The sequence below is a fragment of the Gadus chalcogrammus genome, chromosome 1 (assembly GCF_026213295.1).
Source record: "Gadus chalcogrammus isolate NIFS_2021 chromosome 1, NIFS_Gcha_1.0, whole genome shotgun sequence".
NCBI classification, from domain to species: domain Eukaryota; kingdom Metazoa; phylum Chordata; class Actinopteri; order Gadiformes; family Gadidae; genus Gadus; species Gadus chalcogrammus.
Genome location: NC_079412.1, coordinates 22,817,497 through 22,833,074, shown reverse-complemented (window position 1 = coordinate 22,833,074; position 15,578 = coordinate 22,817,497). Strand labels below are relative to the sequence as shown.

The window sequence follows — 15,578 nt, the reverse complement described above, 5'->3', positions numbered from 1 at the left end:
CTACTACTTCAGCTACTACTACTACTTCAGTTACTACTACTACTTCAGCTACTACCTACTACTTCAGCTACTACCTAATACTTCAGCTACTTACTACTACTACAACTACTTCAGCTACTACCTACTATAGCTTCTACAACTACTTCAGCTACTACTACTACTACTTCAGCAACTACTGCTACTTCAGCTACTACTTCAGCTACTGCTACTGCTACTACTTCAGCTATTACTTTCAGATTCTTCAGTTCAATTCATTTTACATTTCTTCATTTTTAGCAATGCTTTGCGCTTTTCATTGAGCCGTCAGCATTCACACGCGTTTTCTGCAGGAAATGAAATTTCTAGTTGTACATGTTCATTTAAAACAGAAAAAAAAAAAAATCTTCAAAGGAGTCGGAAAATATATGTTCAAATATAAATATAAGTCAAACAGTATGACTACAAGTAGAGAAGACCAATTATGTTTACTGTGCCTCCCATCAACGACAGAATTATTTCTGAGAAATATTTTTTAACATTTAAGTTGTTTTTAAAAATGGAGTGGGGGTACTGCGTGCCTTCAGGGGCGGGGTACGGTCTCTGAGCAGCGACGTGGGTCTCTGCTGATCTACGCGATGTGCAGGGCACGTTTTTGGGTGTGTCTCGGGCATTTAGGACTATTTCAAGGCCTTTATGATGTCCGGTTAATGGAAGAAACATAACGTGCGGCAGAATGGCATTAGGGGTGGTTGACTTCTTCTCCTTTTTATTAAAAAAATGTATATGAACATCAGACAGTGGAGTCTGGAGTCCCCAACCACACCAACCTTAGCTGACATTGTACCTACTGTTAGTCAGCCGGCCGGGAGAAGCAAACTAATCATTTAATCTATGTTTTATTTTGAGCAGCAGAGATTCAGAACCAACGGTGTCGTAATCTAGCTCGCAGCTTTTCTTCTGTTGGTAGGCCTATACTCAATAAATTGAATGGTGTAATGTTAATGCCTCCATTACGATAAAAGATGAAAATAGGTTAATTCATACGTCTATCTATGTATTCATGTACGCAATTCTTTCCATGGTTCATGGTTAAACTTAAGTGTCAGTTTCATTGTTTAAATTAAATTATCTGATTTAAATAAATCAAATGAGAAACGGGAGAACACATTTAAAATGGACAGTGATTTGTTAATTGAAGAGACATATATCAGCGCAATTTTCGAAGCAAAAAAACGACCTTGCATTCTACAATTCGGGTCCGCCTCGACCGTCAACCCCAGTATGCCCATGAAGCCGGTGGCTTCCTTTGACTGGGGGAACCCTACTACGCAGCATCGGCACGTACAACCAGGACAAAATCACGCATTCACACAGACACGCAAGACAGACATACACGCAATAAACAATTTTATGACAGGAACCTACTCTCGAGTGTTTTACCTCAGATGAGGTCAGAGGGGGATGTCAAAGGGCAAATGGTTAAATCAGACCCTTGCCTTAAAGGGAGCGTATCTATGTGCCCCGGGTCCTATGCTCCCCGCTTTGCATGTGACCGGGGAACATAGGACCCTGTGAGCAAATCATTTTTCGTAGGATGGTATAGGGATAGGTCCCGCCTTTTTCGCCTCTGATTTGCCTGTGATTGGTTAGAATGCCTCTCCTCCGATTGGTTATGGTTAGGGTTAGGTTAAGGGTTACCAACAGTTACATAGACCCTTCAGTTGCCCTATCTTCCAGATAAAGATCTCCATTAGGCCGTCAGAAATGGCTGCTTATCAATGTTCCCATTACTTGCGAATCTACATGAACCTACAATACAAACAAACTTTGATTAATATTCAGCTACTTGTGTGTTATTATTTAGTATTCTTTTGTCATGTATTTAATTCCCGTACGTCAAAAAAAGAACTTCAAACTACCAAACCAAAATCCTCCAGCACTAGCGCTCCTAACATTTGTTGTGTACATGAGCTTATGACTCAAAAGTGACACCAATAATATTTATATGGAATGAAAACACCCATTCACTATCGGGTAGATTATGAAATGGTTTTTCAGTGTCACACCTGGTGGAAACTATTGGACCCCTTTCATCTGGTAAAGTCTGAAGATCCTATAAGAAGTTCCCCATGGATATGGATTCTTCATTGAAATAAAAAACAGATGGCATACAGAAAACGCTGCTATGCATCAACCAGGTTCCAGAATATAATGAAAAATATGAAAGGAAGAAATATTCCAAATATTTTTTTATTAAAATAGAAAAAAAACAACATAAAGCCTAATGTACATGTATGTGTTGGTAAAGAAGTCCAACAAAATAAACATTAAACCACATTTACTCCTTCTTAACCCAGATTCCTTTAGGGAAACATCCAAAATGAGTTTCCAGACAGCTGGAAAGATAACCCCATAGCTCCACGAAAACCTCAATGCCTTGCATTTAGTGATACAGAAATCGGACCCATCTTTCTTTTCCCCTGCTCAGGCGGTACTTCCTTCCAAGCTTAGAGAAGATCAGTTCATTAGAAACAAGAGTCCTGTCTGATTCACTTTCCTGGAACCTCTAGCCACCGTTCTCCTCCTCCTCCTCCCGTTGCTAGAAGTCCTGTCGGATGTTCTCCTTGTTTTCGTCTCCCTGCTGGTGCCTTATCCGTGCAGCCTCGATCTCCAACTGCACTATGGCGCGTTCGATCTCATAGTTTTTACTGACGAGGGACACCCAGCTGTGGGCAAAAAGACAGAGCGGTTACCCCCCCACTCACCCGGAAACACGAACATCTGGCTACATGACGTCTAGCAAGAAGCTCCAGTTCTCAAAATATGGGGGGTAAACGGCAGGCCTAGTGGGCCAGAACCACGGATGCATTGGACATCCACGCTTGACTGGGTCGTTAGGATGCTTTTATCCACTGGGACTTCCAGTCAAGTTTTTGGGTGGTCAAAGTGCGACAGGATACCTATTGTTATTCTAGGGTTTGGGTTATGTATAGATATCCACAGTAAGCAGGTCTCCAAAATGTTGGTTCCAAAATTCCCATAGGGGGCACTATAACTTGCGGCCTTATTTAAACACTCCATGGCCACCACTGTTGATACAACTTTGTGGGCATGCCTTATTTTGCATGATTTTCTTTTGCAATTGGGACCCATAATGTCCCAATTAGATTTTGGATATATGTTGCTGTAAAGTGTCAATGTTGTTAAAACTTTTGTGAAGATCTGTTGACATGCCTTACTAAAAGAACAGGGACAGGAGACTAATTGGGTCAGATTGAGGTCAAAATTGTATGTCAATGGCAACCATTTTTTTTAGACGTGGCATAAAGTAGACGATGTTTACTGAAGTTTACTGTGCAAAAAAAACAATGATTTTCTTGAATAGGGCGGCCACTGGGATAGGCGGTGCGTGGGCTGTGCATACCTCTGGGACTGTTTGCAGTCCTAGATTTTCTTGTTATATGTTAACGATTCATTAGCAAGCCAGTAGGGGGTTATGGCAGTTTCCTCAAGGATGCCTATAGGTGGAGCTCGAACCAAGTGTCTTTTAGCTGGGGGAAGAACCCGCCAACTACTAGAGTATGGTTAATGGCAGAACTAAGCTAATAAATGTCATGCGGCTGCGGTTCCATGGAAAGGGGACCTGTGTCAGAAATCCCAAATGTTTGGCTCCAGGAGCAATGATTGGAGTAAATCCAGTACATATACCATGATAACTTATTTTCTGAATCTCAAACTCTAGTGCATTGCAGGTTGGGTTTTAGTTAAAGCTCCTGCAGCCATGACATCTACAATTAAGATAACGGCAACAAACAACTTGACATCCGTTTGCGTTCATAGTACTAATGCTAATTCAGAAATTAGTGTCCGATTGATAACCAAAACTTGCGCTTTTAGCCGGTTCAGTTAACTGAGTTAACTGAATTTGCTAAAAGCGCCTTAAGAGTACGTCATCACTGACAATTACACTGATTAAAAGCAAAGGTAATCTTAAAAAAAAGGTTTTGAGCAATGTTTTAATGTTAGAATACAACATTTATGAAGAATACTCAGCTTATTTGAATATTTGTTTCCAACACTTAATTTCTTTGTTTTGTATTTTGTGCCAGCAAAAATGTGAACAACACATTGAATAACAACAGCCCATTTGGGCGTCCAATCTACTGCCAATAAATGTGTTCTGTGAGTTCATTTCAATGTTTCTTTAAGTTTACTGCCAGTGTCAAATTAAAAAGCATTACATATATTTGGATTTGCACAAAAAGATATAACAAATACATACTTGGACTCCAGTTCTCTGAGTTTGGCTCCGCCCACCAGCTGGTCATTTTTACGCTGCCAATTCAGATCCTGAATTTGTTTCCTGTTAGGAGTAAGGATCATTAGAGAACACGGTATGCGACAAGTAAGTCCAAAATAACATTTGTGGATAACAAATCTGGAGATGATTTGTCACCTGAATTTCTGGAGTTCCTTTTGGGCCGTCTCTATCATGAAGGCCAAGTTGCTGTAAGAAAGAGAATTAAATAAATACAAGGAAAGAAAACGATATAAATGAGTTTGTCGGTTACATGTCCCCTGTAAAGTAGCCTCAAGACATTTCGGACCACTAGAGGTCAGATAGAAAGACACAACAGTCAACAATAGGAAAGAACCTGTTGCAAAGACTATGCCCTCTTGTCTTAATGTTTTGAACTCATCGCTGTGATGATGTGTGCATGGGAATCAACCCCTGTTTCCCCTTATTCAATAAATGAAGGGTATTGCCTCGTATTCTCCAGTGGTAATGTCTGACATCTCTCCCCCTTTGCTGCCACCCTAGCCTTCCGGCCGTCATGCTGTGCGCCGGCCCACTCACTCGTTGTAGAGCTTCCAGGCGTTGGTGCCGTACTGGGACATGAGCTCCAGGTTCTCGATGCGGACCGCCTGGTGCTCCAGCTGGGCCATGGAGTTGTTGACGCTCTCCTGCCAGGCGGTGATGTCATTCTTTTGGCCTGCTGTGGGCGCAGGCAGCTCGTACCTGCACAGAAATTAACAATGAAGTTTGATTGTGTAGCAACTAGGGTTGCTGCGGTATACGGTATTACCGGTGTTACCGGTGTTGAGGCCAACACCGTTTACTCTGTGTTGCACACCGGCAACACCAATTTTATTTTTCAAAACAAATTCAGTAAAAATGAATAATATAATTATAATTAAGAAATTAAAATGTGTAGAATAGGCCACAGTTCTGCTCTGTGCTGGAGAATTGTCGCGCAGAGAATTGACGTGCTTCCTTACAAGACCGGTAACCATAGCAACGCCGGTAAACAAACCCTGCGCTTTTGGCCGTGATATTTTAATATATACAATTATATTATACTATTATATATAGAACGTTATAAGACGCCGAGAATTGGCGCGCTGCCAGCCGCTGTCACCGAGTGTGAGAGGAGAGTTGACGGAGAAGATGGCGGTTGACCTAGATTCAAAGTTAATACCGTTTATACCGGTGTTGACACAAGCGTATTACTCGGTGTGAAAATGTCCACACCGCGGCAACCCTAGTAGCAACTTTGTGTGGTACAACCAACGTGATACAACAAAGAGACAGGAGGAACAGGAGCAGGTTGTCATTATTAAACATGGATGGTAACACAGCAAAATTACGATGAGGAAAAGGGGGCAAAACAATGGTTGACCTAACCTCTTCATGCTGAGGAGCTCCAGTGGTTGCCTAGCGCCGAGCCTATCAAACTCATTCCTCATGATCTCCGTCTGAAGACAAGAGGAAAACAAACAATTGCAGCAAAACCGCAACAAATCAGGAGGGAAGCCCTCAACAGTGGAGTTATTAAATCATCATGGGTTGCTTGCTTAGGAGCAATACTGTGAACAATCCCAGCAGGTGGCGCTTCATGGAAAGTGCAGCAGGTCACACCTCAAAGGCAGCGAAGTCAGGGGTGGCGAGGTAACTCAGGTAGTTCTTGGTGGGTCGGTATCTCCTCGTCTCCTCTTCCACCAAAGCTGCAGCCTGGATCAGATAATAAACAAAACAGTGAAAAGCCTAAGACTCAAAACACAGTGAACCTCTCCCCCTCTTTGTTAGCTGGTTGGTACTCGTAGTGAAAGCTGGGCTATTTATGGTCCTTTTCATGTCTAGTAAGAAACTTCTTGTTTATTTATTCCTACTAGTTTGTTCAGCTCCAAGCTCCACAGATGACCACCAAACCTTGAAAAAAGTAATATTTTTGTGTATTTCAAGATTTAATTTCCACCTGGTTAAAAATAGTAATTAATACTCTTTTTAACCAGGTGGAAATTAAATCTTGAAATACACAATCATATTAAATATGATTGTTGATAATTCTTTTAAATCATGGGCATTGTCTACAAACGTCGGTTATGGTTCACATTAAAGTATGTGAACCATATAGTTTTCATACTGACTAATCGTTCTGAATGAGACACAATGCAATACAGAAGTTAGGATATTGGAGAGTCGAGTCCCAATTAAATGAATAGACCGAGACTAAATAGAGGGCTGGGTACTCGATCCAGTGGCAGAATGTACACAACAGCGTTATCTTTTACAGCAAATTATTGTTGGCCGACACAAACAAATGATGGTGTGGCCTTTGCTGGTTCGGTTATTACTGGTTATTGGAGCTGGTTCACCACTCACTGAATTGAAAATGTCTTGGTAGTGCATAGCACATGTCAAATTAATGCATGGTACTTATATAGTATAGTGCTAATTATTGGTCAGTTTCTCTCAATTGACTAACGACTACGGTGTTCAACATTGTGTTTTTTGTTCTGGACAGTACATTTGTTTTTGCTGTCACACAATTGACAATCACCCGGCATACAAACACATTCCAGATAAGTCAATAATTCAGTGGACAACTAGACAATTGTTGTAATAATATGCCCACCCGTGTGACTCAATTAACAAAATGTGTACAACAGCGTCCTCTAGCTCACTACAGACATCGTTCAGCAGTCAGCTGGACCTTCGGTTGTACAGAGCTAGCGGTAGCATGGTTAGCTAAACTCAACCATCTCGTCCACGAAGCTAGCTCTACTTACCGCCTCTCTGACCCCAGCAGCATCGTAGCCCTGATCAAAATACGGGAGGGCATCCACGAACACCTCTCCCGCTACCGACGCCGTTCCAGCCATGTTTCTCAGAGTCAAATAGTATTTAGGTTGGTTGTTTCAGACTGTACCGCCAACATACCACACTAGGAGGATGCAAAGGCAATGTGCTTCCGCCCAGCCAAAGTGCAATAGCCGACGTCATGAGCCCACGTGACGCTAGCGGGAATCTGGGAATCTTTTGAGTGGAAATACCGTTTTTCACTATAAAAGTACAGTCCTGTCAAATACAGAATTATATTGAGAAAAAAACTGAGATAACATTACTGATTTAAAAACTTGCATTCGCTTCACTTTTTTTTTAAAATTCATTGGTAAATAAGGCGTATGTATATTAAGTAGCTATAGATACATTACGACTTGAGTTTTTCATCTCGAGTCAGATTTATTTTTGCGCTGCGTAAAATATATTTTTAGCTGCAAACATGGAAATCTATATACTTTACCATGTTAATAACTTTGGCACAGTTTTAAAAGCTTTTGGCAATCAATTTGTGAATCACTTTTTCATGTTTAGTCAGTTAGTACAGATTTTCTGTGATATACTGAAATCACTCACCTTTCCTAAATGTCAACAGCAGAGGGCATTATATGACTGATCATTATGCGACTTTTCAGAAACACCAAAAACCAGAGCTTTCATTGTACAGCTATGTACCGTCGATTTGATCAGGGATCAAATTTGAATGTTACCTCCTAATCCTCATGTTTGCGTTAGTTTTTCGCCCAGATTATGACATGTCGAGACTTCTTGACAAGGACAACATGTCCGGACCGATGTCAATTATTACTTCAACCGAGTGATACTTCCGTCCACAGCACCAGCCTGCTGACACTTTTCCCTATCTCTCTTTTCGATAGTGGGATATATATAGCGTGGACAGGGCCAAACATTGATAGCATTTCCATGTGTCCCGTATTTACTTATTTGCTTGACCTGATATGCTACTTAGCCTCTCAACATACATGCTTATGAGCAGTGTTACCATGTTCACTTCAGCCAAAGCACCACAACCCAGCCCAGTTCCCATCAATGAGGCTTTCATGACCAGTCAAATACTAATCCATGATTTATTGACATTGCATGCACTACCCAACGACCCAAGTTATAAAAAATAAAACAAATGCACACCTCACCTAACCTCAGCTGGCTGTGTGGGAGTGAGTGGGAGGGTGACAGGCCTCATAAGGAATGTGGAGGGTGGTTATTTGTTGAGACATTGCAGGGGATAACCTTTGAATAAAACTCGGAGGCAAGTGAATATTGCTTCTGAGGCAATCAGTGGTGCGTTTTACATTGAAACATGTGAAAGCATGAGGTCTAATTTGCAAACCAGTTAACAAACCAGTTTTCAAATCTTCCCATGGCTTTACAATTAAGAGCAAACAAGAGGAAAGACAGACAGATAGACTGATCCATTCATAGGTTACTCCTTAGTATTGTTCCCTAGGGGACAGTTGTCTTTTTAATAAATCCAATCGCTAGATCTGTTCCTATGCTACCTTCGTAAGGAGCTGTCTTTCTTCCTGCAGGCTTGGTACCGGTGTTAATGTGCGTTATGGGTAACAATAATCCTGAGTATCTGCTTGTGTAATCCTGTTTTACAGCTATGGAGTATATTGTATCATGTATCATGTGTATATCAGTTCCCCTGCAGCAAATCTTATGCATGCAAATACAAGACAACAATAGCAAAGGATTGAGGAGGCTTCAAGTTGGTATATATTCAGATTTAATAAGGATGATTTGATGGTACACGGTCATTCAATAAATCTGGTTGTACAAGTCAGGCTTTTTTTCAGAATGAACAAGAAAAGAACATCTTTAAACCACTGTTTGCAAACCATAAAGGAAAACCCATTATGACTAGGAAGGGGAATAGAAAAGTGTAAACCCTCCGTAACTAATCCCAGAGTGTTCTACATGGCTACTTTTGGTAACACCCTATCCCAACAAAACAAAATGGGAGGCAGGAAGGTCCGCTGCCATTGCAGTAACATGTGCGGGGAGTTTAAAAGCTGTTGCGATAAGCAACCCGATGTCCAAAACCACACATAATCTAAACCTTTCTTCCTTTACTTTGGATTCTGCCATTTTGTTATGCTGGGGTTTTCGCAAGCCGTCGTTTGAGCTTCAGGGTATTTCTGTGGTGAAACTACAAAACGCTTCTTTTGTCTATACGACAGAAGATCCAGAAGATGGACTCTTGGGGAGAGGGGGGAGGGGGGGGGGGGGGGGGGGCTTCCAGTTTGCTAGGGTAACAGGGTGCAGTGTGAGCTTGCACGGTTTGACCGTCGGTAGGGGGGGGGACAGCGAAGGAAAGGAAGGGGGCGGAGTGGAGACACGATAGAGAGGAGAGGAAGTGACACGGAGCACCGAGCTGAACCCAGAGGCGGGCACGCCTAGTAGCCCCTCGAGGAGCGCACGGAGCTGCTGCTGCTGTAGCTGACACCGCCTCCTCCGCTCAAGCTTGATCCTCCGCCGAAGCCGCCTCCGCCTCCGATCATGCTTCCTCCGCCGAAGCCTCCTCCGCCGCCTCCACCGGAGCTATAGCTGGACTTCATGGAGTATCCGCCGCCTCCGCCGCCGCCGCCGCCGCCGCCGTATCCCATTCCTACACGTGGATTGAGGGGGAAGGTCAACGGTCAATGATTTGCACATCCACCTCATCATGGTTCATAAGAATACGAGACAAGTCTTAAGGACATCATCAAGGAGCGAAGAGGGCCAGCGATGAAGAGGGCACTTACCGAAGCCGCCGCCGCCGCCACCGCCGCCGCCGCCGCCGCCACCGGAGCTGGAGCTGGTTATGGAGCTCGAGATATGGGCAGTCGATGTGCCAGAGCCAATCCTGTGAAGAAGTGGCCCAAGATGAGTATTTCGCTTGTTTCCAATACCACCGCTAATACAGAGCTTATTCTCCAACTGTCGTCTTACCTGCACTCCTCTCCCTCCAGCAGCTTCCTGTAGGTGGCGATTTCAATGTCCAGGGCCAGTTTGACGTTCATGAGCTCCTGGTACTCGCGCACCTGGCGGGCCATGTCCTGCTTGGCTCTCTGCAGGGCCTCCTCCAGTTCCCTGATGCGGAGCTTGGCGTCTTTTACCGCCAGCTCACCGCGCTCCTCTGCCTCTGCGATCTGGGCCTCCAATGAAGAACGCTGAAAGGAGGAAGGAAAGATCAGCGAAACAGCAGTGATAATTGAGTTGTCTAAGGAGCCCGTGTGAGCCCAAGGTCTCTATAAACTGCATCAGCAATGGTCCTGTAACCATGCGACACTCACCTGAGACTTGACGTTGTCGATCTCGTTCTGCAGGCGGCTGATCATGCGGTTGATCTCGGCGATCTCGCTCTTGGTGTTGCGGACGTTCTCGCCGTACTGGCCAGCCGAAGTCTGCATCTCCTCGAACTAAGAGAGACGGTTGGAAAGGACACGTTGTTCGTCAGTTATCCTTGCACATTTATGGTCTTCCGACTTCTGGGTTTCTCCATTACTCCGTTCCACCGCTCACCTTCTGCTTGTACCAGCCCTCGGCCTCGCCACGGGTGCGGGTGGCGATTTCCTCGTACTGGGCGCGCACTTCAGCCACGATGGAGTCCATGTCCAGACCACGGCTGTTGTCCATCTCGACGATGACCGACGTGTCCTTGATCTGTCCCTGGAGCTCACGCAGCTCCTGGATGAGTAGAAGGGAGAATGCGTATGTAATATGTGTATGTAAGACTACTGGCTATTGACCCTTTGAACTACAGTTCACAGGGTAGCCAGACATAACACGGGAGGAAGGTCAAATGCCATAGAGCCTTCCCTTACCGCTTCGTAAACTGCTCTGAGGAAGTTGATTTCATCTTGAAGGGCATCAACTCTAGCTTCCAGCTCAATCTTGTTCATGTAAGCACCATCCACATCCTACAAGGTGAGGAGAAAAAATTGCAAGGCTGTGAGATTCGCTCTTTTGTCCACTGGCTTTAACGGTAACCAGACCAATGCAGCCACTGGACCAACTTAACCCGATAAGGGTTTCCAAAGTTGACTCACCTTCTTGAGCAGCACAAACTCGTTCTCCACAGATGCACGTTTGTTGATTTCATCCTCATATCTAAAAGGGAAATAAGAGGCAGAAATATAATAGGTAAGTACTCACTCACTAACCATACCACCACTTTGTAGTTTTCATGTTTTGCATGTTTCCCAGGATGCATTTCGTTTTGTTGTCTGTTTAGCCAACTCACTTGTTCTTGAAGTCCTCTACCAAGCCCTGCATGTTCCTGAGCTCTCCCTCCAGCTTCATCTTCTCATTGCCCAGGCCATCGAGCTGTCTGCGAAGGTTGGCGATGTAGGCCTCGAACATGGCGTCGATGTTGGAGCGGGATGTGGTCTGCTCCTGCAGCAGGCTCCACTTGGTCTCCAGCATCTTGTTCTGCTGCTCCAGGAAGCGCACCTGGACGGGGGGGAAGAGACGAAGACAAGGCCGTTTAGATCCGTTGTGGATAAAAGTGAGGCATTGTGTCACATTGTAAAAAGCCAAAAAAAGTTTAGATGAAATAAAATAAAAATAAGTGTGACCATGTAGTACCTGCGCAGTAACAACCCATTGTTTGTATTTATCTTATTGGCATACTTTTGTGCTTTCATACTTTCCCCTATGTGCAACTTTCTCACAAATAAGGAGGAGCATACACCCGCCGGTTTCAATTAAACCTGCAGCCCTCATACTGATTCAACCTGCCGGCATTATTGAAAACCGTTAATTGTAGCCCTGACATCTAGAATAAAAAATCTATTCATGTTATGCATCTGGGTTCATTTAGAAAATAAGGGGAAAGTAAGAATGGACAAACAAAAGAAAGATGAGTGCTGCTACTTAACAATTGGCATCAGTCCAACGGAGCAAACCGACTAGGTGTGGCCTCTGATCAACATGTTTGAACGCCTGAACAAGCACTTTCACATGCAAGGGTGTGGCCCACTTCTTTTTTTCCAAATGATCGCTAACTTTTACTTTTCTCTGTTGCACAACATTACTAGAGCCCTTGAAAACAGGGCTCTAGTAAGTTAGAAGGATGGGGTCTATTAAAGGCCAATCTATAAGTGGGAATATTTAAACTCAACAACTGGTAGAAAAACAACAAGCAACAAGTCAATAGGGAGTTGGGGAGGGGGTGCGTGGGCACTGTAAGAGGTGGTCTGTTTGTTAGATTTCTTTGCCCCTGTGAGTTAATCTTTAAAGAGAATGGATGAAAACCTGAAACCCTCACGCCCCCCCCCCCCTCCCCTCACCCCACACACACACACTGAGCATCGGAGATAACCGTCACTGGATATGGCTAGGCTAGAGTTTCTACCTGGTCCCCTCTGCTCTGTCCCCTCCTCCCACTCTCTCCTCTGACTCAGCCAACCAACCAGAAACAGTTGGCCTTCCAGTTTTGGTGTAGTGCTTATTTTCCTGAAAACACCTTCTGTGATGCTTGCATGTGTGTGTGTGTGTGTGTGTGTGTGTGTGTGTGTGTGTGTGTGTGTGTGTGTGTCTGTGTGTGTGTGTGTGTGTGTGTGTGTGAGCTCTTCGTCAAATGTGTAGGATCCAATCTATCACAATGATATTATTGGTTTTTAAATGGCTCACTTCAGGTAGAGCCTTGTGAGCAAGGTGCGCAATATCAGGTTGCTGTATAATATATAATGAGCTCTGGGGTCTAAGAGAGAGAGAGAGAGAGGGAAGGAGAGAGAGCAATAGACACACCTGCGTGTGTAGCCGATAAAATGTACGCATCGGCTGGAGAAGCTAAACCCCGCCTGGCGGCTGTCTCTCACCTTGTCGATGAAGGAGGCGAAGCGGTTGTTGAGGCCCTTGATCTGCTCTTTCTCCTGGGTGCGGACGGTCTGGATGTTGGGGTCGATGTCAACGCTCATGGGGGCCAGCAGGCTCTGGTTGGAGGTGACGGCGACGATTCCGCCACCCATTCCGCCGACCATTCCACCGCCACCCATTCCCATTCCCATTCCACCATACATGCCCATGCCGCCGCCGCCGCCGCCGCCGCCGAAGCCGCCGCCGCCGAAGCCGCCGCCGCCGCCGAAGCCGCCGCCGCCGCCGCCGCTGGACATTAGGAAACTGCCACCGCCACCGCCACCCATCATGCTACCCGAACTGAAGCCTCCCGATCTTGCGCCATAGCTGCTGGATGCCGACCTCCTCATGCTTCCACCTCCTCCCATAGATTGGGAGGAAAAACTGCTTCTGGCACCGCCGCCGCCGCCGCCGCCAGAGCTGAAGCCGAAGCTGCTGCCGCCGCCGCCGCCGCCAGACTTTGAGCTGGATGTAAAGGATCTTCTGCTTGATGACACCTGCATCCTGGCTGCTTGTGTTTCCTCTGACCGGAGAGCGGAGGAGGAGAGAAAAGACGGAGGCAGGTAGGAGTAATGGAGCTCACAGAGAGGAGAGTCAAGTTCCTCTAAGTGCCTTCTCTAGGGCCGCCGCTGACTATTTATGCTCTGGGGAGGGGGAGGAGTCTGCCACCGATGTGCCCGCCCCTCACCTCTCCTGCTCCACGCCCACACCCATCCCAGCCTGAACCACCAGGCCCCTGAGGGCGCTCTCCCTCCTGCATGGAGGCCTGCTGCTGCAGCCCAGCCCGTCCGACAGGTAGGAGCAGGCCACACCCAGACGCTCCTGACAAATGACAAATGGTAGAAGGGCCTCAGGGGGGTTGCGAGCAGATTCTTGGCAGAGGACCCTCACCCGTGAACCGCCAACGGGCGAACATCGCAGTAAAGGGGCTAAGAACCCTGCCCTACAAAGGCCCGCTGATGTGAGAGGGGTGCAAGGGGGGGTTTCAGAGCCTCAGAAACAACAGAGGATAAGGTTGAATTGACAATTCGCCGGACGCATAGTTCGATAGATGCAGGGGATGTCCACATCGTTTGGGGATTCTCTAGCACGCAATAGTTGTCATTCAGAAATACCATGGTTGCAAAGTTCTCTCGTGATGTTGGGGTTCATTGATGCTGGGTACAGTATCTCAATCCCAGTAGAGATACTCAACAAATAAAATGAAATAAGAATAGAGTAAAAAACTCACAACGGCAGCTTGGGGCAGACGGAGTAAAAGACAGTTTCGATGGAAAACTTTGTTAACAAGTTGGGGAATTTGAAACCAATTTTGCGAGCATCTTAATAGATTTATAAACAGGCATAGACCTGCATATACCTAATAAGGTATAATTTGGTTGAAATGTAAGAATAAATAGAATGCCCTGGATGGTCATTTGTCAGGTCATTAAGGAGAGATATAGGGGTAAAGAGCTGATTATGGTCCCACGCTCATGCAACGCAAGGAGGTTACGGACCGCTTACGTCCCTGTGGACGCTCCTTGCGTCCACCGAAAGGGCCTGACGGGCTCCTCCCAAATTGTTTTACCTTCCGTCAAGGCGACGCAGCAGCGAGGGCTGTGATTGGTCCGCTTACTAAAACCCGACGCGGAAACATAAAGGTTCACGGCTGCGTTGAAGCGTCTGCGTGGTCATTGCGGTTGCGTGAACGTGCGACCATAATAAGCCCTTAAAACAGTGATTACAGGGACAGGTCATTGAGGAGAAGGTGAGGGTTAACAGTGAGCAGAGAGACAGATCAGTGGGTACATGTAGGGGTAACACAGTGGATACAGAGACAGGTCAGTAAGCACAAGTAGGGGTAAGACAGAGAGGTCATTCAGCTGATTGACTTAATGCATAGACAGGGTGTGTTAATTAGACAGGGTGTGTTAATAATCCCCAGAGTAAACACTAAACATGGGAAACCAGGATTTAGTTACCATGCAACAAATAGCTGGAATAAACTCCCTGAAGATTTAAGACTTGCCCCAACTCTGAGCACCTTTTAAAACCAGACTGAAGACTTTTATGTTTGCTTTAGCTTTCTGCTAAATCTTAAATACATTGCACTTTCTAAAAAAGCTTTTTTAACTTTGCCTTTATTTTCTATTTTAATACTAAAATGCCTTTGTAACTTTCTATTTTACTCATTTCTTTGCATGTGTTTTCTTTTACTTATCTATTATATTATTTTATTGTATGACAATGTTTACATGTGAAGCACTTTGAGTGTGCCTTGTGTATGAAAAGTGCTACATAAATGAAGTTGCCCTGCCTTGCCTTGCCTTAATCCTTGCTTTTGCCTTGATTTACCTGGCAATTTGCAACTCTTTGCTATTTTCTTTTATGCAATGTCTCCCCAAAGGCCTTGCATAGCAGCCATCCATCCACGTAAGGCTGAATGCCGCCTATGCTTTCCTTGTCAAGGTTTCCCTCACAGTCCTGTTGGGTTCTTGGGGGCCTTTCCCCCCCCCCCGTCCGTTCAAGGGGTTGCCCCTGTGCTGTGCGGTCCAACCTAGGTCTGAGCCCTTTCTAGAGGCCGATGAGTGTAAACAGGTTAGACGAATGATGATGAATGAGCAGGCAT

General features: G+C 45.2%; 2 protein-coding genes across 3 annotated transcripts; both read right to left on the bottom strand.

Moving 5' to 3' along the window:
* Positions 1 to 2,218: 2,218 nt before the first annotated feature.
* On the bottom strand, positions 2,219 to 7,922 carry bcas2 (BCAS2 pre-mRNA processing factor). 2 transcript variants are annotated; one of them, XM_056596609.1, is made up of 8 exons: positions 7,679 to 7,922; positions 7,051 to 7,297; positions 5,900 to 5,992; positions 5,666 to 5,736; positions 4,838 to 4,999; positions 4,436 to 4,486; positions 4,262 to 4,342; positions 2,219 to 2,705 (listed from the first exon to the last, which is right to left on the bottom strand). In XM_056596609.1, exons 2-8 carry the CDS (start codon positions 7,141 to 7,143, stop codon positions 2,579 to 2,581), a joined length of 678 nt encoding a protein of 225 aa, XP_056452584.1. In that variant the 5' UTR covers positions 7,144 to 7,297; positions 7,679 to 7,922; the 3' UTR covers positions 2,219 to 2,578. The 2 variants fall into 2 exon arrangements, with proteins under 2 accessions (XP_056452584.1, XP_056452573.1); XM_056596598.1 differs by lacking the exon at positions 7,679 to 7,922 and having other exon boundaries at positions 7,051 to 7,650.
* An 882-nt stretch (positions 7,923 to 8,804) lies between these two features.
* On the bottom strand, positions 8,805 to 13,561 carry LOC130387310 (intermediate filament protein ON3-like). Its single transcript, XM_056596338.1, has 9 exons — positions 12,931 to 13,561; positions 11,352 to 11,560; positions 11,158 to 11,218; positions 10,933 to 11,028; positions 10,631 to 10,795; positions 10,402 to 10,527; positions 10,058 to 10,278; positions 9,871 to 9,971; positions 8,805 to 9,734 (listed from the first exon to the last, which is right to left on the bottom strand). The coding sequence occupies exons 1-9, from the start codon at positions 13,468 to 13,470 to the stop codon at positions 9,523 to 9,525; spliced, it is 1,731 nt and encodes a 576-aa protein (XP_056452313.1). The 5' UTR covers positions 13,471 to 13,561; the 3' UTR covers positions 8,805 to 9,522.
* Positions 13,562 to 15,578: the final 2,017 nt, after the last annotated feature.

Excerpts from the sequence above, each read along its gene's own strand:
- bcas2 (XM_056596609.1), bottom strand. The coding sequence starts at position 7,143 with ATGGCTGGAACGGCGTCGGTAGCGGGAGAGGTGTTCGTGGATGCCCTC. Across the intron at positions 4,487-4,837 it reads GCCTGGAAGCTCTACAACGA|CAACTTGGCCTTCATGATAG; the intron begins GTGAGTGGGCCG and ends TCTTTCTTACAG. Across the intron at positions 2,706-4,261 it reads CTCAGAGAACTGGAGTCCAA|CTGGGTGTCCCTCGTCAGTA; the intron begins GTATGTATTTGT and ends TTTTGCCCACAG.
- LOC130387310 (XM_056596338.1), bottom strand. The coding sequence starts at position 13,470 with ATGCAGGTGTCATCAAGCAGAAGATCCTTTACATCCAGCTCAAAGTCT. Across the intron at positions 11,029-11,157 it reads AGTTTGTGCTGCTCAAGAAG|GATGTGGATGGTGCTTACAT; the intron begins GTGAGTCAACTT and ends CTCACCTTGTAG. Across the intron at positions 10,279-10,401 it reads TCGACAACGTCAAGTCTCAG|CGTTCTTCATTGGAGGCCCA; the intron begins GTGAGTGTCGCA and ends TCCTCCTTTCAG.